This window comes from Loxodonta africana, chromosome 18 (assembly GCF_030014295.1).
Source record: "Loxodonta africana isolate mLoxAfr1 chromosome 18, mLoxAfr1.hap2, whole genome shotgun sequence".
In the NCBI taxonomy this organism is placed as follows: domain Eukaryota; kingdom Metazoa; phylum Chordata; class Mammalia; order Proboscidea; family Elephantidae; genus Loxodonta; species Loxodonta africana.
The window spans coordinates 72,239,126-72,264,302 of record NC_087359.1 but is presented as its reverse complement, the minus strand read 5'-3'; the positions used below and the strand labels follow the sequence as shown (position 1 = coordinate 72,264,302).

Genomic DNA, 25,177 nt, shown 5'->3' with positions numbered 1-25,177 from the left:
TTCCATTTGGCCTTGAATGGAAGTTTTTGAAAGTTAAGAACCTAATTTACCAACGTCTTCCACAGTGATTGACTCAAATGTGTCTGTAAGGATTTGTAAGCGTTTATAGATGCGGCCGTAGACTCCTTAACAGGCTAGAACTGTCTAGGAGACCAGGCTTGTGCCTTGTCCATCCTTGTCTTTCTTCCAGCATTGACACTGTTCCTGGCATACACTAAGAATGCAGTAAACTGTAGTTGAATTGAATTTTTGAAGCCCGTGAGGCTGGCCACTTTTGCATTTGTGGGACTGATTTGCACCTGAGCTATATTTTTGGGATCTGTAACCCCTTTAATGTTGTTTTAGGTCCAGCCTGATGACTGGAGGGGCTAAGCGAGGAGCTTCCAACCCGTGGCTCCTTGAGGAGCCGGAGGAGACCAGAGGCTTGGGCTTTGACGAAATCCGGCAACAACAGCAGAGAATTATCCAAGGTACTGACACCCCTGGAGTGTGGGCTCAGAAGCCTGGCCAGATTTGGACTCCAGCCACAAATGTTCCTTATCCCCATTGAAAATCAGAGTGAAAACTGTTGGTCTTTCACAGCTCTTGATGTTTTTGTGGCTTAGGCATGCCTGGGGGAGAGATAGCTGCTGTCATCTGTTGGGAGAGCTCACTGAGGCAGTGATTCTAAGTGGCCGAGAGCAGGGAGAGCGGTGGGGAGTGTACTATGCCCAGGGGAATCAGCTGTTTGTGCCCTCCCTTTTCTTTGCCATCAGGAGTTATTCCCTGAACACAAGACTCCATCTTTCTTTTGTATAAAAATAAGTCAATTTGGCTTTTACCTTTAAGTTCATCTTGCCTAGCAGCTGTTAAACCTGCTAATTATTATTATTTATTGTGGTAAAAATATATATAGGCAGTCCCCAGGTAACAAATGAGATCCATCCTAAGTGTGTCTTTAAATCTTTAAGTCGAATTTGTAGGTAAGTCAGAATGGGTGCATCCAGTTGTTAGTTAGCCTTAGTTTAGGGCAAGAAAAGGCTCGAAGCCTTTTAAATGATGTAAAAGCTGGATGTGCAGTGAGCGGAGGTGATTGTGATAAAGAATTTGTTGTGAGCAGGGGTTGATTCAGTCATTTCAGAGTGAGGGCGAATTTACATAACATTAAAGGGCAAGTACCAGCTGTCTATATGTCAGAGATTCCTAACCCGAGGACTGCCTATATAACAAAATGTTTGCCCTTTCACCGTTTTTTTTGTTCAGTGACATCAGTTACGTCACCATGTTGTACAACCATCAACCCTATCTGTTTCCAAATTTTTCCTCAGCCTTGACAGAAGCTCAGTGCCCCTTAAGCAGTAACTTCCCATTTCCTTCTCCCACCCACCCCTGGTATACTTTAGCTTCTATACATCTGCCTCGTCTAGATATTTCATATAAGTGAGATCATGCAGTTGTTCTGTTGTATCTGACTTACTGTATTTTTACACAAATAAGGCAAGCCTTATACGGTTGTTTGCCAACCACACTTCCCCCAGCGAGGTATTTTCCTAAGTGCCGCTATGCCAGTTTTTTTTTCACATGTTGCTGTAAAAAATTAGCATAATTCTCATAAGACCAGACTTAATGGTCTGACTGAGACTAGAAGGACCCCGGTGGTCGTGGCCCCCAGACCTTCTGTTGGCCCAGGACAGGAACCATTCCTGAACCCAACTCTTCAGACATGGATTGGACTGGACAATGGGTTGGAGAGGGATGCTGGTGAGGACTGAGCTTCTTGGATCAGGTGGACACTCGAGACTATGTTGGCATCTCCTGCCTGGAGGGGAGATGAGAGGGTGGAGGGGGTTAGAAGCTGGCGAAATGGACACGAAAAGAGAGAGCGGAGGGAGAGAGCGGGCTGTCTCATTCGGGGGAGAGTAATTGTGAGTGTATAGCAAGGTGTATATGGGTTTTTGTGGGAGAGGCTGACTTGATTTGTAAACTTTCACTTAAAGCACAATAAAAATTATGAAAAAAAATTACCATAGCGTGCTTATGCAAATACCTTGCTGGGGGAGCGTGGTTGGCAAACATAGAAGGTGTGTGTCATTTGCGTAAAAATGCGGTATTTTACTCAGCGTGTTTTCAAGGCTCATCCATGTCGTGGCATGTATCAGAATTTCATTTCCCTTTATGGTTGAGTAATATTCCATTGTATGTATATACCACATTTTGCTTATCCATTCATCCACTGATGGACATTTGGGTGGTTTTGGCTATTGTGAATAGTGCTGTAGTGAACAATGACGTACAAGTGTTTGTGTCCTCGCGTTCAAGTCTTTTAGGTGTATACCTAGGAGTGGAATTGCTGGGTGCAGTGGTTAAGAGCTCACCTGGTAACCAAAAGGTCAGCAGTTCAAATCCACCAGCTTCTCCTTAGAAACGCTATGGGGCAGTTCTGCTCTGTCCTATAGGGTCACTATGAGTCGGAAGTGACTGGACTGAAAAAACCTTTTTTTTTTTTTAATGGTAGTTCAGTGTTTAACTTTTTGAGGAACTGCCAAACTGTTTTCCACAGCAGCTGCACCATTTTACAATCCTACTAACAGTAGATGAGGGCCTGAGATTCTCCACATCCTTGCCAACACTTGATGTTTTCCGTTTTCCTAAAAATAGCCATCCTAGTGGGGGTGAAGTAGTATCTCACTGTGGTTTTGATTTACTTTCCCCTAATGAGCCCTGGCGGTGCAGTGCTTAAAGCAGTCGGCTGCTAACCAAAGGTTGGCAGTTTGAACCCACCAGCCATTCCTCAGGAGAAAGATGTGGCACCTTACGGGGCAGTTCTACTCTGTCCTACTGGGTGGCAATGAGTTGAAGTCAGCTCAATGGCAGTGGATTTTTTTTTCCCCTTTGGTAATGAATAGTGACGTTGAGCATCTTTTCATGTACTTGTTGGTCAATTGTATATTTTTGCTAAACCTGCTAATTATTTTTTAAATTTTCTCCTTTTTAAATTTCAGAACAGTGCATGATTGTTATTTAAAGGTAAAGCAATACAAGGCTATATAAAAAGAAAAACCCTTCTTATTGTTTCTCCAAGCCCAAACTGTAAATGGGTTAATATGTATTTCCCTGGATGTTTTTTCTATTCATGTACATGCATATATACAGTACAAACACACACATTTTATATAAATGGGGTCATGATATACTTTTTTTTTACTTAATATGTGTCACGGACATTTTTTCATGTCAGTATGTACAGATACGTTATTCTTTCTAACTCTCCCTTTCTTAAACAGTTTAAATGAGGTATAGTTGATACAGTACAAATTACACATATTTAAAGTGTATGATTCTGATAAGTTTGTATTTGTTTTTTTGTTTTTAAGAAACTATGTACCCATTAGCAGTCACTTCCCGTTCCTTCCTCCCCTGACTCCCTGGCAACTAATCTACTTTGTGTTTCTCTGGATTTGCTGCTTCTGGATATTTCATATAAGTGGGATCATATAGTATTTGTCCTCTTGTGTCTGGCTTCTTTCACTTGGCATAATTTTTTTTTTTTGTACTTCAGATAAAGGTTTACAGAATAAACTAGCTTCTTCTTAAACAATCAGTACATGTATTGTTTTGTGACATTGGTTACCAACCCCACGGCATGTCAACGCCCTCCCTTCTCGACCCTGGGTTCCCTATTACCAGCTTTCCTGTCCTCTCCTGCCTTCTAGCCCTTGCCCCAGGGCTGCTGTACCCATTTAGTCTTGTTTTGTTTTATGGGCCTGTCTAATCTTTGGCTGAAGGGTGAACCTCAGGAGTGATTTCATTACTGAGCTAAAAGGGCATCTAGGGGCCATACTCTCAGGGTTTCTCCAGTCTTGTCAGGCCACTAAGTCTGGTCTTTTTTTGTGAGTTTGAATTTTATTCTATGTTTTCCTCCAGCTCTATCCCAGACCCTCTGTTGTGATCCCTATCAGAGCATCGATGGCGGTAGCTGGGCACCATCTAGTTGTACTGGACTCAGTCTGGTGGAGGCTGTGGTAGTGGTGGCCCATTAGTGCTTTGGACTAATCTTTCCCTTGTTTCATTAGTTTTCTTCATTCTCCCTTGCTCCCGATGAGGTGAGGCCAGTGGAGTATCCTAGATGGCCACTCACAGGCTTTAAGACCCCAGACGCTACTCACCAAAGTAGAATGTAGAACATTTTCTTTATAAACTATGTTATGCCAGTTAAGCTAGATGTTCTCCGAGACCATGGTCTGCACACCCCTCAGCGTAATTAAAAATATGTATATTTTATTGTGTTTTAGGTGAAAGTGTACACAGCATATATAATATATATGATATATAATGATAATACATATATATATAATATACTGGCCCAAAAAATAAACAATAACACTTGTGAGGAATGTGTTCCTTTAAACAATGAACTATACAAGACCAAAGGGTAAACATTTACCCAAAAGCAAAGATGAGAAAGCAAGGGGCGGCAGGGAAACCAGATGGATGGAAACGGGGTAGGCGGGGTGGAAATGGTGAGAGTGCTGACACATTGTAGGGGTAGTAACCAATATCACGTGTCCCAGGCAATTTTTGATCTACTTCTATTACTCTAAATTAGTTAATATTTTGTATAGTTTTATGTAGGTAGAGTCATACAGCCTGGCTTCTTTTACTGAGCACGTACTGTTTTGAGATTCGTCCATGTTGTGTGTGTCAGTAGGTCATTGTCTTTTGTCGCTGGGTAGTATTCCATTGTACAGATTTACCACAATCAATGTATCCATTCACACGTTGATGGACGTTTGGATTGTTTGTAGTTTTTGGCTATTACAAATAAAACTGTTATGAGTGTTCATGTTCAAGTCCTTGTATGTACATAAGATTTCATGTGTCTTAGGTAAGTACCTAGGAGTGGAATGACTCAGTCATGTAGTAGGTTTATGTATAACTTTTAAGAAAAACTGCCAAACTAATTTTGAAAGTGTCTGTACCATTTTACATGCCCGCCAGAATCATATAAATCTTCCATTTGTTCCAGACGCTCACCAAGACTTGGTATCATCAGTCTTTTTAATTTTTGCCATTCTAATAGGTGTGTAGCGATATTTCATTGTGGTTTTAATATACATTTCCCTAATGACTCATGGAAGCCCTGCCGGTGCAGTGGTTAAGAGCTCACAGTTTGAATCCACCAGCTGCTCTTTGGAAGCCTAGGAGGGCCTCGTTCTGCTCTGACCTGTGGGGTTGCTATGAGTCAGAATCGACTCGACGGCAGTGGGTTTGGCGTTTGGTTTAAAGCCCAGTGAATCTCCTTTGCATGTGCTTTTTTATTGTCTGTGTGTCTCCTTTGGTTAAGAGTTTGTTCAGATGGTTTATCCTTTTTCAACTGGATTATTTGTTTTTTTTTTATTGAGTTATAACAATTTCTTATATATCCTAGATCCAAGTCCTTTGTCAGATGTGTTTTAGAAATATTGTCTCCTAGTCTGTGTCTTACTTTTTTCAGTCTCTTAACAGTGTCTTTGAAAGAGCAGAAGTTCCTAATTTTGGTCAAGTCCAATTAACTGATTTTTTCTTTTATAGATTGTGATTTTGGATATATATAAGAAATCTTTGACTAACCTAAGGCCACAGAGGTTTTATCCTAGAAATTTTATAGTTTAAGGTTAAAACAATTTTTTTTTTAAGTTTTACAGTATTTTATTGTACTTTTGGTGTAAGTTTGCACAAATTAGATTCCCATTTAAAAAGTTCTATACACATATTGCTCAGTGACATTGGTTACATTTTTCACAATGCATAAATATTCTCATTATTTCCCTTCTGGTTGTTAAGTTCTCATTAATCTAGCTTTCCTGCCCCCTTTATCATCTCATCTTTGTTTTAGGCTAAATGTTGACTCTTGGTCTCATATAGATGATTTTTTTTGAAAGCTCAGTAACTCACTGGTGATATTGTTTGTCTTATGAGCCAATCTGTGATTTAGCCGAAAGGTGCCCTCTGGGAGTAGTTTCTGTTCCAAATTTAAAGGATATCTCAGAGTGACAGTCTTGTGGGTTCCTCTAGTCACTACTGGTTCAGTAAGTCTGATCTTCTATAAGAATGTGAGTTTTGTTCTACATTTTTCTCCCGTTCTATCAGGGACTGTCTATTGTGTCCCTGTTCAGTTGGTAGTGGTAGCTGGGTACCATCTAGTTCTTCTGGTCTCAGGATAGATGAGGCTGTGATTCGGGTGGACTCTTAGTCCTGTAGTTTCTTTTTTGAGTCTTTCGTTTCATTTTTTCTCTTTTGCTCCAGATAAGTAGAGACCTATAGTTGTATCTTAGATGGCTGCTTACAAGCTTTTGACTCCAGGTGCTACTCACCAAACTAGGATGTAGAACATAAACTTTATAAACTATGTTATGCCAGTTGACCAAGTTGTCTCACAGGACTATGGTCCTAGGCCTTCAAATCCCGTAAACCAGTCCCGTGAGGTTATGTCTAGGAAGTATCCGTAACTGTGCCCCCTACGGGCTTTATTATATATATGAATATATATGCAGCACACACAAACATGTATATGCATGTGCCTGCAAATACACCTGTACCTGCACATGTGGATACTCACATGTGCCTTCCTGTACACATACATGCATACTTATCTACCTGAGTAACCACACGTAAATCTTTCGGTTGTTATTGCTTCGGAGCCCTGGTGGCACAGTGCTTAAGAGCTATGGCTGCTAATGAAAAGGTCAGCAGTTCAAATTCACCAGTTGCTCTTTGGAAACCCTATGGAGTAGTTCTACATTGTCCCATAGGGTCATTCTGAGTCTTTTTTTTTTTTTTTTTTGCTGTTATTGTGTATGTCATGTAGAATTTATCCCTTATTCTTGTATGTGCATATTTAACCCATGTTGGGTATTGCCTTTCCCATCACCAAAAATGACAAATATCTGCTATTTAGAAAGTGATTCCACCTCCATCCCTCTCCCGCCCCTGGTAGCCACCAAAAAACATTGCTTACCGTATGTACACCTATTCTTGTCTTTTTATGACAGTGAAATCATACAATATTCGTCCTTTTGTGATTGACTTATTTCACTCAGTATACCGATTCATCCGTGTTGTAAGATGTTTTGAGAACTCATCATTATTCTTTATAGCTGTGTAGTATTCCATTGTATGCATGTACTACAATTTGTTTATCCATTCACCTGTTGATGGGCACTTAGATTGTGTCCATCTTTTTGCTATTGTGAATTAAGCTGCAACGAACATAGGTGTGCGTATGACTGTTCGTGTCACTGATCTTATATCTCTTGGGTGTATACCTAGGAGTGGGATTGCTAGATCATAAGGTATTTCTATTTCTAGCTTTTTGAGGAAGCCACCATACTGTTTTCCATAGTGATTGCACCATTTTACAATCCCACCAGCAGTAGATAAGGGTTCCAGCCTCCCTACAACCTCGCCAGCATAGTTTAAGGTTTTACATTAGGTCTTTGACCCACTTAGAGTTAATTTTTTATATATTAGGGTATGTTGAAATTCATCGTTGTTTTTAATATGCATATCAATTTGTTATTGAGCCATTTTTTAAAACAATTATCTTTTCTCTACTTTTGTTAAAATCAGTTGACCATGTATGTATGGGTCTATTTCTGGACTCTCTGTTCTGTTCTGCAGGAGAAAGATATGGCAGTCTGCTTCCGTAAAGATTTTCAGCCTTGGAGACCCTATGGAGCAATTCTACCTTGTCCTATAGGGTCCCTATGAGACAGAACTGACTTGACAATATTGGGTTTGGTTTGAGTTTTGTTCTGTTCCATTAATCCAATTGTTTATCTTTATATCAATACCCCACTGTCTTGATTATTGTACCTTTATAAATCTTTTAAGTCAGTTGGTATAAGCTTTTCAGCTTTGTTCTATTTCAAAAAATTTTTCACTGTTTTAAGTCCTTTGCATCTCCATGTGAATTTTAGAATTGCTTTCAATTTCTACAAAAAAGCCTCCTGGGATTTTGATTGGGGTTATATTGAATCCATAGGTTAATTTGGAGAGAACTGACGTCTTAATAGTATTGAGTCTTCCATTTTGTGAATGTGGTCTATCCATTTATTTAGTTCTTCTCTAATTTTTCCTCAGAAGTATTTTATAGTTTTCAGTGTACATACATGTCTTGAACATATTTTATTAGACCCATCCCTAAGTATTTCATATTTTTATTTTATTGTAAATGACAAAATTTTTAATTTCTAATTGTTCCTAGTATATAAAAATTGATTTTTGTACATTTATCTTGTATCTTGCCACCTTGATAAACTCACTGATTTGTTTTGGTAGCTTTTTTGTATACCCTTTAGGATTTTCTATGTAAGTGATCATGCTGTCTGTGAATAAAGGCAGTTACTTCTTTATTTCTAATCTGGATGCCTTTTATTTCTTTTTCTAACCTATTGCACTGGCTACAACATCCAGAACAATGTCGAATAGGAGTAATGAACACAGACATCCTTGCCTTATTCCTGATCTTAGGGGAGAAACATTTAGTCTTTTACCATTAAGTATGATATTAACTGTAGGTTTATTGTAGATGCCATTATGTCAGGTTGAATAAATTCCTTCCACTCCTAGTTTGCTAACAGTTTTTATCAGAAATGACGTAAAGTTTTGTCAGATGCTTTTACTGCATCTATTGAGGCTAATGGAGCCCTGATGGCTCAGTGGTTAAGAGCTCGGCTGCTAACTAAAAGGTCAGCAGTTCGAATCTACTAACTGCTCCTTGGAAACCCTGTGGGACAGTTCTACTCTGTCCTATAGGGTCACTATGAGTCAGAACTGACTTGATGGCACCTAATAATAACAACAACATTGAGGCTATTGTGTGGTTTTTCTTTTTTAAGTCTGTTAATATGATGAGCTACACTTACTGGTTTTCATATGATGAATCAACTTTTCATTTCTGATATGAATGCTACTTAGTCATGATGTATTTTCTTTTTAATATATCGTTGGAGTTGATTTGCCAAAATTTTGTTACAAATTTTTGCGTCAGTATTTTTGCATCTAATACTGGTAGTTTGTATCTCTTAAGGAGTTTGTCCATTTCATCTAAAGTTGTCAAATTTATTGGCATAAAATCATTAATACTTTGTTATTACCATTTTAATAGCTGTAAAATCTGATTTTAATTTGTGTCTGTTCCCTCCCACCTGTCCTTTTAGGCTAGACACTATCAGATCATCTCAAAGAACTACTTTTTAGTTTGATTGATTTTTTTTTCCCCGTTTTTCATTTTACTTATTTTTGCTCTGATCTTTATTATTTTCTTTTTTCTCTATGGATGGGATTTACTTTGATCACATCATGCCTTCTGAGGCTTAGTCAACATCAGTCCCGATGGTCACTCTGGATCTGGTCAGCCCTCACTCCTTGGCCTCAGGTGTGTTCTGGCTCTCAGGAATCAGGACCAAAGACAAATTGTTCACTGCAAGGGGGCTCCATACCTTGCAATAAACATTTAGGATTGTTTGGTCCTCTTGATGCATTAACCCCTTTGTCATTATGAAATGATCCTCTTTATTCCTACTAATAGTCTCTACTGTGAAATCTACTTTGATATTAATATAGCCACTCCTACTTACTTTTGATTGGTGTTTGCATGGTATGTATTTATTCACTTTTTTTCTTTTAACTTATTTAAAGTGCTATTGTTGTAAGCAGCATATAATTGGGTCTTGCTTTTTTATTCTCTCTGACACTGTCTTAGTTACCTAGTGCTGCTGTAACAGAAATACCACAAGTGGATGGCTTTTAACAAAGAGAAGTTTATTCTCTCACAGTCCAGTAGGCTACAAGTTTGAATTCAGGGCGCTGGCTCCAGGAGAAGGCTCTCTCTCTCTGTTGGCTCTGTAGGAAGGTCGTTGTTGGTCTTCCCTTGGTCTGGGGGCATCTCAGCGGAGGAACCTCAGGTCCAAAGGGTGCGCTGTGCTCCTGGCGCTGCTTTCTTGGTGGTATGAGGTCTCCATGTCTCTCTGCTCTCTTTTATATCTCAAAAGAGATTGGTTTAAGATACTATCTAATCTTGTAGATCTCATCAATATAAATGCCACTAATCCATCTTATTACATCACAGTGATAGGATTTACAACACATAGGGAAATCACATCAGATGACAGAATGGTGAACAATCATACAATACTGGGAATCATGACCTAGCCAAGTTGACAGGTACTTTGGGGAGGCACAGTTCAATCCATGATAGACATGCTCCACCTTTTTCATCTGTTTAGACCTGATATTTACATTTAATATGGTTGTTGATGCGGTTGGATTTAAATCTACCATCTTGCTGTTTGTTTTCTATTGTCCCATCTGTTCTTTATTGTTTTTATCCTCTTTAGAATATTTTTTATGAATCCTTTTTACTTCCTTTTTTTGGCTTGTTAGTATAACTTTTTGTTGCATTCTTTCATTGGCTTTTTTTTTTTTTTTAAGGGTTTATAGTGTGTATTTTTAACTATCGCAGTCTTAACTTCAAGTGCTATCAGACCACTTCATGTGTAGTGTAAGAACCTTTCAATAGCCCACTTCAGCTTCTCTCCTCTTGGCCTTTGTGCCGTTGTTGTCATCCGTGTTCCTTCTATACATGTTATAAACTCCACAGTACAATGTGACTATTTTTGCTTTACACAGTCTTTATCTTTTAAAGGCATTTACATGTTAAGAGTAAAATTCTTCTATGTTTACCCACACAGTTATCTTTTTTTGGTGCTGTTTGTTCCTTTGTGTAGGTTAGATTTCCATCTGTCATCCTCTGACTTCTGCTGGAAGGACTTGCTCTCAACATTTCTTGTAGTGCAGGTCTACCGCTGATGAGTCCTTTCACCTTTTGTAGGTCAGAAAGTCTTTATTTTGCCTGCATTTTTAAAAGATATCTTCGCTTGGCATAGAATTCTAGGTTGAAAGGTGGGTTTTGTTTGTTTTTAAAATTTACGTATTTTAAAGATGGTGTTGTCTTATGCTTTAGGTTGTTTCCAACCAGAAATATGTCATTCTCTTTTCCTTCCTCTTGCCTTTTTTTCTTGTCTGCTTTTAAGATTTTTTATTTATCACTGGTTTCAGTGATTTGATGATGATGTGCCCTGATGTAGTTTTTTTTTTTTTTTTCATGTTTCTTATGTTTGGGGTTTATTGAGGTTCTTGGATATGTGAGTTTATAGTTTTCACAAAGCTTGGCAAATTTTTGGCCATTGTTTCTTTTTTAAAAAAATTAATTTTTTTGTTGTTGAGAATGTGCTCAGCATAACATACAACAATTCAACAATTTCTACATGTGTAATTCAGTGACATTGATTACATTCTTCAAGTTGTGTGACCACTTTTCCTTTTCTGAATTGTTCCTCCCCCATTAACATGAACTTACTGGTCCCTGAGTTTCCTTTCTAATTTTTATTGAGGTGCTGTTGTCAATTTGGAAACCCTGGTGGCTTAGTGGTTAAGTGCTATGGCTACTAACCAAAGGGTCGGCAGTTCGAATCCGCCAGCTGCTCCTTGGAAACTCTATGGGGCAGTTCTACTCTGTCCTATACGGTCGCTATGAGTCGGAATAGACTCGACGGTGCTGGGTTTGGTTTTTGGTTCCATATAGATAGTTTTTAAAAGAGCACAATCCTCAAGGCAGACATTGTTTACCAGTTAAGCTAAGCTATTGTTTCGTTTTAAGAAGACTCCTGGGGATATTTTTGGTTTGTTTAATGATTATCTCAGGGCAATAGTTCAGGAATTCATCCAGCATCCATGGCTCCAGAAATTTTGTATTCCATGCGAATTTGAAATTCTTTTCTGTATTTTCCTCCTTTTTATCATGATTCTTCCATAGAATCTTTGATCAAAACATTCAATAATGGTGGCCGGGCACGATCCAGTTCTTCTGGTCTCATGGCAAAGGAGGCAGCTGTTCATAGAGGCCGTTAGCCACTCATTCTGTTTCTTCCTCCTATTCCTGACTCTCCTTCTTCCTCTGTTGCTCCAGGTGAATGCAGTCTAGTTGTTGTCCCTTGGATGGCCACTTGCTAACTTTCAAGACCCCAGGCACTCTGCAAAGAACTAGGAGGTAGGACAGAAGCACTGAACACAATAGTAGGCCAATTAACTGGGATGCCTCATGAAACCATGACCCTAAACCTCCAAACCAAGGAACCAAATCCCATGAGGTATTTGGTTGTACATTAAAAAAAAAAAAAAATTTTTTTTTTTTTTTTAAGTAGCCTCAGCAGCTGTTCTTTTTTTTTTGGTAAATTTACCAATTCAGCTTTTTCCAGGTGTACAGCTTATTGACATCAGTTACATTGACTGACTGTTCAGCCATTACCCTTAATCACTGTGATTTTCCCATCCCGTAGGCATAGCCACCCTTCCCCTATCCGTTCTGCTCCTGGTAATCACTAATAAACTTTGTTCTCTGTGCATTTGTCTATTCTCATCTTTTTGTATAAGTGAGGTCATACAATATTTGTTGTTTTGTGATTGACTTATTTTACTCAGCGCAATGTTGACAAGCTCCATCCATGTTGTGTCAAGGCTTTGTTTTTCTTCCTGGCTGAGTAGTAGTCCTTCGTATGTATGTACCACATTTTGTCTATCCATTCATTCATTGATGGGTATTTAGTTTATTTTTACCTTTTGGCTATTACGAATAGTTCTGCAGTATGCATTGGGATACATATGTCAGCTCACATTGCTGCTTTCAAGTCCCTTGGGTGTATTCCTAACAATGGAATTGATGGGTCATATGGTAGTTGTGTTTTTAGTTTTTTGAGGAACCACCACACTGCTTTCCACAGTGGCTGTACCATTTTGCATTCTCACCAGCAATGGATAAGGGTTCCAATTTCCCTACATCTTCAGCAACATTTGTTATTTTCTGTTTTTTTATTTTAGCCATCCTAGTTTTTTTTTAGTGAGAATGAAATGATGTCTCGTTGTGACTTTGATTTGCATCTCTCTGATGGCTAATGACTTTGCATTTCTTTCCATGTGTTTGGTGGCCATTTGAATGACCTCTGGTAAAAGACTATTATTTCTTAAAATAAATTTTTTTTTTGTTTTTGTTAGGAGCTCCAATTGATTATATGTGTATTGGGCCACATGAAATTGTTCCATAGCTCACTGATTCTCTCTCTCTCTTTTTTTTTTTTTTTAAATGTTTTTCCCTTCTGTATTTCATTTTGGGTAATATCTGTTACTATGGTTTCAGGTTCAGTAATCTTTTCTTCTGCAATTTCTACCTGCTGTCAAATTCATTCTGTGTCTTTGTCTTCTTATACATTGTAGTTTTCTAGAGTTAACAATTTGGTTCTTTTTTTAAAATATCTTCTCTATTTTTGCTTAACATGCTGTCTTGCCTCTAGCTTCTTGAACGTACAGAATAGAGTTATAGTAACCATTTTGATGTTCTTGTCTACTAATCTTATCACATGTTTCATGTCTGGGTTGGTTTTAGGTGACTGATTTGCCCGTAACTGAGTGTGTTTTCCTGTGTCTTTGCATGCACTGTTTTGTTTGGATGCCAGATACTGGAAATATTTCTTTGTTCAGTGCTAGGTATTTTTATATTTTTAGGAATATTGTTGAGATTTGTTCTAGGATGCAGTTATTTGGATTTTGCTCTGTGAGGCGGATCAGAACAGCATTAATTCTAGAGCAGGGCTTAGCAAACCACGGCCTGTGGGCCACATCCTGCCCCCACCTGTTTTTGCATGGCCAGCAAGCTAAGAGTGATTTTTGCATTTTTAAATAGTTGAAAAATAATCAAGAGAATAATGTTTTGTTACTTGGGAAAATTATATGAAGGTCAGAGTTTAGGGTCTGTAAATAAAATTTTATGGGATTACAGACACCCTTATTTATTTACATATTAGCTATGGCTGCTTTCCTGCTACAACGGCTGAGCTGAGTAGTTGCCCTAGGGACTGCGTGGCCCACAAAGCCTAAAGTATTTACTATCTGGGCTTTTACAGAAAACATTTGCTGACCCCAGTCTGGAGGTGATTTACTCACTACTGAGCCAGAACCATGCCGAGTACTCTTACCTGATGCTCCGTGAATTATGAGCTGACCTGGGTGGTGGGAATAGGAGCTATGCTTGAACTTACTTGAGCTCAGAGGAATCATTTCCTCTACCCTTTGGGTGGTTCTTTCCCCATCCTTGAGGAGTGTCCTTGAGCACCCTGACCAACACTCAGCTGAACATTCCAGGTGGACCCTCTGGTGCTCTGCCCTGTGTATTCTAGCCTCATTGGCCTATTTGGATCCTCCTTACCTCCGGGAGACTGCTGGGCTCCACCTGGGCTGCTTCTCCCTTTTCACGAGTACAGACCCGTGTTCCTGAGTCAGGTTGCAGACTTTTATTCACTAGTACTCTGTTTGTGAGGTTTTTCTTAATTGGTTCCATCTAGCCTTTTTTTTTTTTTTTTTTTGCAGACCCATTTTATTTATTTTTGAAAAATAACAACAATTTATTAATTCAATCAAGTCTGGCATGAGTAAACATTCAGATTTTCTCTTTTTTTTTTTAATAATATTTTATTGTGTTTAGGCAGAAGTTTACACAACAAACTAGGTTCCCCTTTAACAATTTTTATACAAATCGTTACATGCCATTGTTATAATTTTTACAAAGTGTCAACATTCTCCTTTATGTATTTCCCCTTTGTTCCGTTTCCATTGATCTAGCTTCCCTTTTCCTCCTTGCCTTCTCATCTTTGCTTTTGGGTAAATGTTGACCATTTGATCTCATATAGTTAATTGTTTAGGGAGCACATTACTCACAGGTGATACTGTTAATTTTATATGCAAATCTATTTTTTGGCTGAAAGGTGACCTGTAGAAATAGCTTCGATTCCAAGTTCAAAAGCTACCTTTGGGCAATAGTCTTGGGGGTTCCTCTAGTCTTTATTAGTCCAGTAGGTATGGCCTTTTTTTTTTAGGAATTTAAGTTTTTTTTCTACGTTTTTCTCCCATTCTATCTGGAACTTTCTACCGTGTCCTTGGTCAGAACATTTGGTTGTGGTAGCTGGGCACCAAATAGTTCTTCTGGTCTCAGGTAGAAGAGTCTGTGGTTCATGTGCACTGCTAGTCTCATGGACTAGCTTCTTCTGGAACCTTTGATTTCCTTCTTTCTCTTTTGCTCCATATAAGTAGAGACCAATAGTTGTATCTTAGGTGGCTGCTCACGAGAATTTAAGACCCCAGACACTACTAACCAAACTAGGATGTAGAACATTATCTTTGTGAACTATGATACGCCAATCAACTAAGTTGTCCCCCGAGACTGTGGTCCCAAGCCTTTTAACCCAGTAAAACAATCCCAAGGGTTGTCTAGGCGTATCTAGGAAGCCTCTCCATCTAGTCTTACCGTAATTCTGTAGATGTTCTTCCTAGATTCTAGCAGAAAGTCATGCATTAGTTCTAGATTTCTGTGTCCTTAGGTCTCTCAGTACTTTCATATGAAGTGGTAGGGTTGGGAAGAGTGGCTAACCAGACTCCATGTTACACTGGGCAATCTTAGTAGCTAATCTTTGAACTCTTGCAGTCATGACTTTTCAGACAACTTTCTTTGAAGATACCGTATCTTGTAGCTGTTACCTAGACCAGAAGGATTCCTTCTCTAAAATCTTAAAACAAACAAAAACGCTGTCTTTTTTTTTTTTTTTAGTTGTCTACTGCTGCTATAAGAGAAATACCGCAAGTGAATGGCTTTAACGAACAGAAATTTATTCTCTCACAGTCTAGGATGCTAGAAGTCTGAATTCAGGGTGTCAGCTCCAGGGGAAGGCTTTCACTCTCTGTTGGCTCTAGGGGAAGGTCCTTGTCATCAGTCTTCCCCTGGTCAAGGAGCTTCTCAGTGTAGGGACCCTGGGTCCAAAGGATACACTCTGCTCCTGGCTCTGCTTTCTTGGTGGTATGAAGTGCCCTGTCTCTCTGCTCGCTTTTCTCTTTTATATCTCAAAAGAGGTTGACACAAGGTACAGCCTAATCTTGGAGGTTGAGTCCTGTGTCATTAAGATAACTGCCTCTAATCCTGCCTCATTAACATCTTAGAGGTAGGATTCACAACATGTGGGAAAATCACGTCAGATGACAAAGTGGTAGACAGTCACACAGTACTAAGAATCATGGCCTAACCAAGTTGACACACATTTCTGGGGGACACAATTCAATTAATAACAAACACCAATTCTTAAAGCTTGCTCCAAGGGTCTTTTCAAAGTAGTGATTAACTTCTTTAACCACCTTTACCTAATCTTTCCTTATTTGTCCCTGTTGTTGTCATTGTTAGCTGCTGTCAAGTTGGCCCCCAACTCACGGTGACCCTTTGCACAATGGAATTGGACTGTTGTGATCCACAGGATTTTCATTGTCTGATTTTTTGATAGTAGATTGCCAGGACTTTTTTCCTCGTCTGTCTTAGTCTGGAAGCTCCACTGAAACCTGTTCAGCATTGATTATAAAGTAAACCCTGATTTATCCAGATTGTTTAGAGACTGGACTGTTCTCCTTTTTATTTGCCAGATAATTAGGCATTCCCATTCATAGGTTACAAGTTAGAATACAGCAAAAATATACTTCAATCAAAAACTGAATCAAACATGATTTACTTTTTCTTTGGCTGTTTGGAAGACATCTCAGCACAGTGATTCAAGCTCATTTTATTTTCTCCCTGATATGTCTGATCAGTTACCACCTGCTCCTATTTATCAGGTGGTTTACATTTTTTTTTACATTGGAACATCTCTAAGATGGCCCTTCCTCTCCTCTCAGGAATGCTGTTTTAGGACTTGGAGAGCCTCAGGTCATCGGAATGAATATCATTAATACATACACATTGTGGTTATCTGGGCCTTCTGTGGCTTTTAATAATGGAATGGAAAATTTATGGTAGCACTTAACGTGGTGAGGCAGTGCTAAGGGTGAATAGAAATTATTTGAGCAGAGCAGAATTTTTAGCCCTCTTTCTGTTTTGCAAGGAGCCCTGGTGGCGCAGTGGTTAAAGCTATCTACTGCTAACCCGAAGGTCAGCGGTTAGAAACCACCAGGTGCTCCGCTCCAAGGGAGAAAAATGTGGCAGTCTGTTTCCGTAGAGATTTACAGCCTTGGGAACCCTTTGGGGCTGCTATGAGTCGGAATTGACTCGACAGCGGTGGGTTTGGTTTTTTGGATTCTGTTTTACGTTAGAGAGATGGACTCTAGGTAGTTGAGTCAGATAATGAGCCAAATTTGATAGAGAATACTGGTGGGAATGCAAAATGTTACAGCCATTTTGGAAAATGATATGGCGCTTTTTTAAAAAGCTGGAAATAGAAATGCCATACCAGCAACCCCACTCCTAGGAATATATCCTAGAGAAATAAGAGGTATCACATGCATAGCCATATTTATGCCAGTCCATTAGTTTAAAATAAATTCCAGATAATTTAATGAGTTAAATGTAATGGTTTGTAGAAAGATGAGGAAAAAAATATAAGTATTAATGTGATCTTGGGCAAAAAGACTTTTGTGATTTCATTGCAGCATTATGCACAATAGTGAAAAGATGGAAACAACCTAAGTGCCCATCAACAGATGAATGAATAAAAAAACTATTGTACACACACACATAATGGGATACAGCACAACGATAAAGAACAATGATGAATCTGCAAATCATCTCACAACATGGATGAATCTGCAGGGCACTATGCTGAGTGAAATAAGTCAGTCACAAAAGGACAAATACTGTATAAGACCATTATTGTAAAAACTCATGTAAAGGTTTACACACAGAAAGAAATAATCTTTGATGGTTAAGGGGGCAGAGGGAAAAACACTAAACAGTAGGTAGGTGGTAACTTTGGTGAAGGGTAAGACAGTATACAATACTGCGGAAGAGCACAACTTGACCAAGGTGAGGTCATAGAAGCTTCATGGACACATCCAAACTGAGGGACAGAGTTACTGGCTGAGGGCTGGGGACCATGGTCTTAGGGGACATCTAGCTCAATTGGCATAACATGGTTTATAGAGAAAATGTTCTACATCCTCCTTTGGTGAGTAGCATCTGGGTCTTAAAAGCTTGTGAGTGGCCATCTAAGATATGTCTACTGGTCTCACCCCATCTGGAGCAAGGGAGAATGAAGAAAACCAAAGATACAACGTAAAGATTAGTCCAGAGAACTAATGGACTACAGCTACCACAGCTTCTACCAGACAGAGTCCAGCATAACTAGATGGTACCTGGCTACTACCACCGACTTCTTTGACAAGGATCACAATAGAGGGTCCCGGACAGAGTAAGGGAAAAATGTAGAACAAAATTCAAACTCACACACACACACAAAATACCATACTTCCTGGTCTGACAGAGACTGGAGAAAGCCTGAGAGTATGACCCTTGGACACCTTTTAACTCAGTACTGAAGTCACTCCTGAGGTCCACTCTTAGCCAAAGATTAAAAAAAAAAAAAACAGGCCCATAAAACAAAACAAGACTAAATGGGCACGCCAGCCCAGGGGCAAGGAAGAGAAGGCAGGAGGGGACAGGAAAGCTGGATGAGTAGAAATAGGGAACCTGAAGTTGAGAAAGGGAGCATGTTGACACATTGCAGGGCTGGCAACCAATGTTACAAAACAACATGTGCATCAATTGTTTAATGAGAAGCTAATTTGCTCTGTAAATTTTCACCTAAAGTGCAACAAAAAATACATATAAAAATTTTTTTTTATTGTACTTTAGATGAAGGTTTACAGAACAAACTAGTTTCTCATTAAACAGTTAGTACACATTGTTTTATGACATTGGTTAACAGCCCCATGACATGTCAGCACTCTCCCTTCTCAACTCTGAGTTCCCTATTATCAGGTTTCCTGCTCCCTCTTTCCTTCTAGTCCTTGCCCCTGGGCTGGCGTGCCCCTTTAGTCTCGTTTTGTTTTATGGGCCTGTCCAATCTTTGGCCGAAGGGTGAACCTTAGGAGTGACTTCATTACTGAGCTGAATTGGTGTCTAGGAGCCATACTCTCAGGGTTTCTCCAGGCTTTGTCAGGCCAGCAAGTCTGGTCTTTCTTTTTGTGTTAGAATTTGGTTCTATATTTTTCTCCAGCTCTGTCAGGGACCCTCTGTTGTGATCCTTGTCAGAGCAGTCAGTGGTAGCCGGCCACCATCTAGTTGTGCTGGACTCCATCTGGTAGAGGCTGTGATAGATGTGGTCCTTTGGACTAATCTTTCCCTTGTATCTTTAGTTTTCTTCATTCTCCGTTGCTTCCGAAGGGGTGAGACCAGTGGAGTATCTTAGATGGCTGCTCACAGGCTTTTAAGACACCAGATGCTACACCCCAAAGCAGAATTTTCTTTATAAACTATGTTCTGCCAACTGAGCTAGATGTTCCCCAAGACCATGGTCCCCACAGCCCTCAGCCCAGCAATTCAGTCCCTCAGGGAGTTTGGATAGAGAAGATTATAATCTAGGTATTTTTCATTCATAACCTGTGTCTCTACTGCATAAAGCAACTTCAGAACATTAATGACTCCCTAGTTGAAAACCCTGGAAGAATCTCCTTTCCTCTTTTTAAATTGTTTGACCTTTTCATTTATGTTGACACTTGACCCCCAGTTCTATATATAGATTATTCTTTGGATGCGTTTGGAATTTTAGTATAACATCGGCCATCCTAGAGTAGAACTAGGTTGAAGATAGGTTTATCTTGGAGGCCATCCAAGTGGTTGTTACTAAAGACCCCAAAGAACCTCATTATAAAGTGATTTTGCTATAAAACGATTACTTGGAACAATCCCTAGAGACAACAGGCTGTTTCTATGGTTAAAAAAGTGTATAGTGTCAAAGTATGTCACCAAGGGGTCCTTACCTCACACCATTAGTTTAAATAAATTCCAGATGAATTAATGAGTTAAGTGTAATGGTTTAATTCCATAAAAAGATGAAAAAAATATATAATTATTAATGTGATCTTGGGTAATAAGACTTTTGAGATTTCTGCTTTTATAGATCGGTCTTTCTGTGAAACAATTCTTTTTAAAACCCCATAAAAGAAGCGAGAGACCACCTGGCATATTGCTTGGGTAAAAACAGTCATTGCATTCAGCCTCACAGGTTTCTTCCTAATGCACCCGAAAGCAAAGGCGAGAAGTTCTCACAAAGACACTTCTGAGACAGCCTAGTTCAAAAAGCCAATATCACATTTTAAACGAAGGCTCTTGAGTTATTTGAGTTCTTTTCTCTCTAAGTTTTCAAAAAACCAGAAAAGGAATACATTTTCCTTTTTTAAAACAAAAGCACTGTTTTACTTTACATGGTTTTGTATCCTGCCTTTTTATTTGTTAACATACTATAGGCTCCTCTCTACATCAAAATACACTTCTGCCGTTGTTTTTAATGGCCATATAGTGTTTCATTATATAGATACACTATAAATTGTAACCCAATCCCTGTGTTTGGGCATTTTTAGGTAGTTACAGTTTTTTCACTGTTATGAATATGTCAGTCTGGGTGCAACTGGGAGAGAATTTTGAACAGAGCAAGTTTAGTATACAGACTCGTTAACTGTAATGGGGATCAGAGTGAGCGTAGATGAGCTAGTGAGAAGTAAAGCCAGCAGCAGCTGCTGTTGAGGGGATCCTGGCCCACAGCACCCCGTGTGTGTCGGAGTAGAACGTGCTCTATGAGGTTTTCAGGGACCGATTTTTTGGAAGTAGATCTCCAGGCTTTTCTTCTGAAGCACCTCTGGGTGGACTTGAACCGCCAGTCTTTCAGCTAAACAGCCAAGTATGTTAACCGTTTGTACCACCCAGGGACTGTAGTCCAGTAATTGGCATAAGGAGCAATCACAGCCTCTGGGGCTAAGACAGCATACTCAGGGAAGGGCACCACACCCCCAAGGCTGAGATTCAGACCTTGTTTTAGAGGGCACAGCTGGGATTCCTGGATGGCAGAGAAGTCACTGTGGTGCTCGAAGAACTTGCTGGAAATCTGCGTCCTGGGGTGCCAGGGAAAGCTGTTCATGGGGAGCCGTCTGGCTGCAGACACTCTGCTACAAATTGCCAGTGAGAGGGTATGTCAGGAGGGTTTGTTTTGGGAGAGGTTGCTGCTCACCGGGTGCTGCTGGCTGCTGTGCAGGACCTGTACTGAAGCGCACAGCATCCTCTCAGGAGAGCAGGCTGGAACCGGAAAGCAAACACCCTTTTCTTCCTGCAGTGTCTCTCCAGCGCCCTCAGGTGACAAAGCTGGCAAAGGAAAAAATATTTTAAGGGTCCAGATCCATTTTGACAGAGCAGTCAAAAAGGGTGAATTTGGAGCTGAGAGGCAGTAGATTGATAACCAGCGTAGCAAGCAGCCTTTCAGGGAATATCCTTATATAATATCGTTACATACCGTCTGAACATGATATTACTATATATGCCTAGAAACAGAACTGATAGATAAAAAGATGGGCCGGTTTGCCCTCTAGAAAGGTGTATCCACTTACCCTCCCATCACATGGTACATAGGAGCCTCTAGTCCTTCGCACTTTAGTTAGCCCTGGGTATTATCATTTTTTAAAATCTTTACAAATCTGATAAGCCAAAAGAAAAAAAAAAAGTAGTAAGGTCAAAAGTTTTATTTATTTTCTGTTTTTTATTCTGTTGTGAATTTCCAGTCTATATCCTTTGGCCATTTTTAAAATTGGGATATTAAGTCTTTTTTTTTTTTTAATTGATGTTACGTGTTCTTTACATGTTATATGTTGGAAAGTTTAAATGTTTATGTAGTCAAATCTTATTTTTAATATTTAGAAACAAATTATCTGGACATCATTTTAGTATAAGGTATGAGTTATTTAATTTTTTCTTTGTTGTGTTCTGATAATGTTAACTGTTTTATCTGTCTTTTCCTGAGTGACTTAAAATATTAGTTTCATCATATATTGAATTGTGGTACATTCCTGAGTTTAAATTATCTTTCACTGGTTTTTCAGCTAGTTGATTGTTTTTCTTTTTCTTCCAGAACAGGATGCAGGCCTTGATGCCCTTTCTTCCATCATAAGCCGCCAAAAACAAATGGGGCAGGAAATTGGAAGTGAATTGGATGAACAAAATGGTAAGGAGAAGTCTGAGATTGACCAGGTTTGCAATTTAGTGTATATATTAAAGGCTGAAATATTTGTTGAGTCTTCTTATTATTATGAAACATGTAAAGTGGTTTAACACTAATGGAATGGATTATTGTAGTTTAATGTAATTGAGGGTGGTTTGTGACAGATTTAGATTGTAGTTATTAAATACTGCATAAAGAAAATTTGTTCAAAAAATTCCAGTTCTCAGTAGCTGCTTTTAAAAATATTTTGCTTTATGATCCATTTATCTGAGCTTTATTTTCACGCAGTAATCATGTGGCATTGCTCAGTGCTTTGTACACTGTGAGGCTAGGACACTCAGGCTGCGTGTACTTCATATCATCAGTACACCCAGTGGATTTGTCATAAATGCCAGGCTGCAGGGGTCGGGGCGGGGGGGAAGTGTTTGAAGATTTTGTTCAGGACTTGGTGTGACAAATCTGATTGGAGAAAGAATAACTTGCAATCTCAGGCAGGATGGATTAGGGGAGACAGAGCTTTAAGTCAGGGAGGTGGCCGGAAAGGCTCTGTGCTTGAGGTTTGTGGTGTGAGGTGATGAGTGCCTGAGCGAGAGTTGTAGTAGCAAGAATGGGAAGGAAAGGATGGATACAAAGGACTGACGGCACTTTTAATGTTACGAATGAATCCGGAGAAATAGAGAAGGGTCACTGGTTTGTGAGTAGGATCCTACGTCCAGTTTGGGGCATGTCTCATTAGAGGTACCCACGAGAGATCCAGGTGGAACTGTCAAGTAGACAGTTGGAGGTACAGTACCAGAGCTCAGAGAGAGGACAGGGCCAAAGAAAATAAATGTGAGGAACTTTAGCATAGAGGTGATGTACGAAACTATAAGAATAGTTGAGTTTTAGTGAAACTAACGTTTATCGAAAGGCTCTACTATGTGCTAGGAAGCACTTTCTTAGAAGTCGATGTGGTACAGTGAATTACATAATATGGCCCTTTGTAACTCTCACCAAATGACTGGGTGAGGACTATGAAAATGAGGTGCACCAAGGCAATTGGCTAGCTTGCTAATAATGTAAATAAGGTGCATGGCACCTTGTGTGGTTGGGACCATGCATATAAGGCATATGGAACCCTAAGGAGGGGGTTGGTCCGTTTTGCCATCCTGCTGGGCTTAAAAGAGCAGTCGATCCAGAGCAGAGGGGGACCTACCACCACCAAGAAAGAAGAGCTAGGAGTGGAGCACGTCCATCAGACCCAGGATCCCTGCGCTGAGACCTCCTAGACCCAGGAGACAGAGAGAGAGAGAGGTGTAACACTGGAGACAGCGAGAAGCAGTGGCAGAGAAACAGTGGCAGCAAAGGCAGCTGAACCAGGAGACTGGCAGGAGACGGCATGGTGAGCTTCTTGGCCCACTGAGCAAGACGATTACAGTAGGTGTGCTGACCCATGGAGCAAGAGCTGAGCGCCTTCGGGCACAGGGCTTCCGCGGAGTGGAGTGCCTCTACGCGCTTGGCAGTAGAGCTAGGCTCACCAACCCATGGAGTGAGAGAGCTGAGGGCCTTTGGGCCGAGGCTTACTGGCAGAGTGGTGTGCCTCCAGGCACTTAGCAGAGCTAAAAGAGCTTTGTAGCACTTGTCTGAACAGGGCAGAGGGCAAGGAACCAGAGAGAGGTATGCATACAGGCATGGCTGAGGAGAGTCTGTCCTGATTGAAAAACTGTATCCTGGGTGTTGCTGAACCTGAATTGTCCCTAATAAACCCAAAAATCCTGAGTCTTGTTTATGAGTTCTGTGTGGTCATTGCAACAAATTATCAAACTCAGCAGAGAAGTAGAGACTGCTGTGGGATGGACAGTTGGTGTCAGAATTGGTAAAAAGGTTGGAGGGTGGAGGTATGTCTGACCTCCTCATGGGAATCAGCCTTGGGCTGCTGATCTTGATTCTCCTTCCCCCTTGTGAAGTTGGAGGAAGTCAGACGCCACTGCCATGCCATTTTTACAGTCATTTTATTTAATCTGTACAACGACATCATGAAAGTCATGTCACCCTGTTTATTAGAGATGAAGGTCAGAGAAGCTGAGGAACTTGTCCAATGTCTTATCGCTTAAAAGTGTCAGAACTGAAATTCAAACTCAGGTCTTCTTATTCTAATTTGATTGCCTTTTTGAGTATGTTAGCTTACTCTCTAAGGAAGACAAAGTAGGGAGGGAAAAGTAAAAGGGTCTAAGGGTTGAGCTTTTGGTGATAGTACTCATGATGGAATGGCTTTCAAGAGAAGTTGTGAACATCCAGCTCAATTGGCATAACGTAGCTCATAAAGAAACCGTTCTACATCTACTTTGTTGACTAGTGTCTGAGGTCTTAAAAGCTTGTGAGGGCCATCTTAGATACATCTATTAGTCCCATCCCATCCAGAGCAAAGAATAATGAAGAAAACAAAAGGCACAGGAAGATATTAGTTCAAAGGACTAATGGACCACATGAACTATAGCCTCCACCAGCCTGAGCCCAGAGGAACTAGATGGTGCCCGGCCACCACCACCGATGTCTCTGAAAGGAGTCATAATAGAGGGTCCCAGACAGAGCAGGAGAATAATGTAGAACAAAATTCAGATTCACAAAAAAAGACCAGACTGGAGGAACCCCCGAGACTGTGGCTCCCGGATACCCTGTTAACTCAGAACTGAAGCCACTCCTGAAGTCCAAAACAGACAGTAACACGCTTGAGGAATGTGCTGCTTAGTTCGATCAAGTATTCAAGACCAAATGGGCAACACCTGCTCCGAAGAAAAGATGAGAAGGCAAGAAGGCAAGAAAACTGGATGAATGGACAGGGGAACCCAAGGTGGAAAGGGAAAGGCGGGGAGTGCTGACACATTGCGGGGATTGCAACCAATGTCACAAAAAAACTGTGTATAAATTTTTGAATGAGAAACTAATTTGCACTGTGAACTTTTACCTAAATCACAATAAAACTTAAAAAAAAAAGAAAAAGAACAGTTGTCATCATTGTATAAGTGACAGTTGAAGCCCTGAGAATGGATGAATGCTGCCCTGAAGGGGAGACTGCACTTGTTGAAATCATACGAGTGCTTCCTTTCTCCTTAGGA

The 25,177-nt window shown here is 40.0% G+C and overlaps 1 protein-coding gene across 2 annotated transcripts in view; it reads left to right on the top strand.

The window, feature by feature from the left end:
• The window catches only part of STX8 (syntaxin 8), a 344,866-nt gene that overhangs the window by 64,860 nt on the left and 254,829 nt on the right, over positions 1-25,177 (top strand). For both annotated transcript variants that reach the window (XM_010596609.2, XM_023556455.2), the window contains exons 5-6: positions 346-470; positions 21,993-22,085. In XM_010596609.2, the coding sequence (XP_010594911.1) occupies positions 346-470; positions 21,993-22,085 (218 nt within the window). The remainder of the gene's footprint in view (positions 1-345; positions 471-21,992; positions 22,086-25,177) is intronic.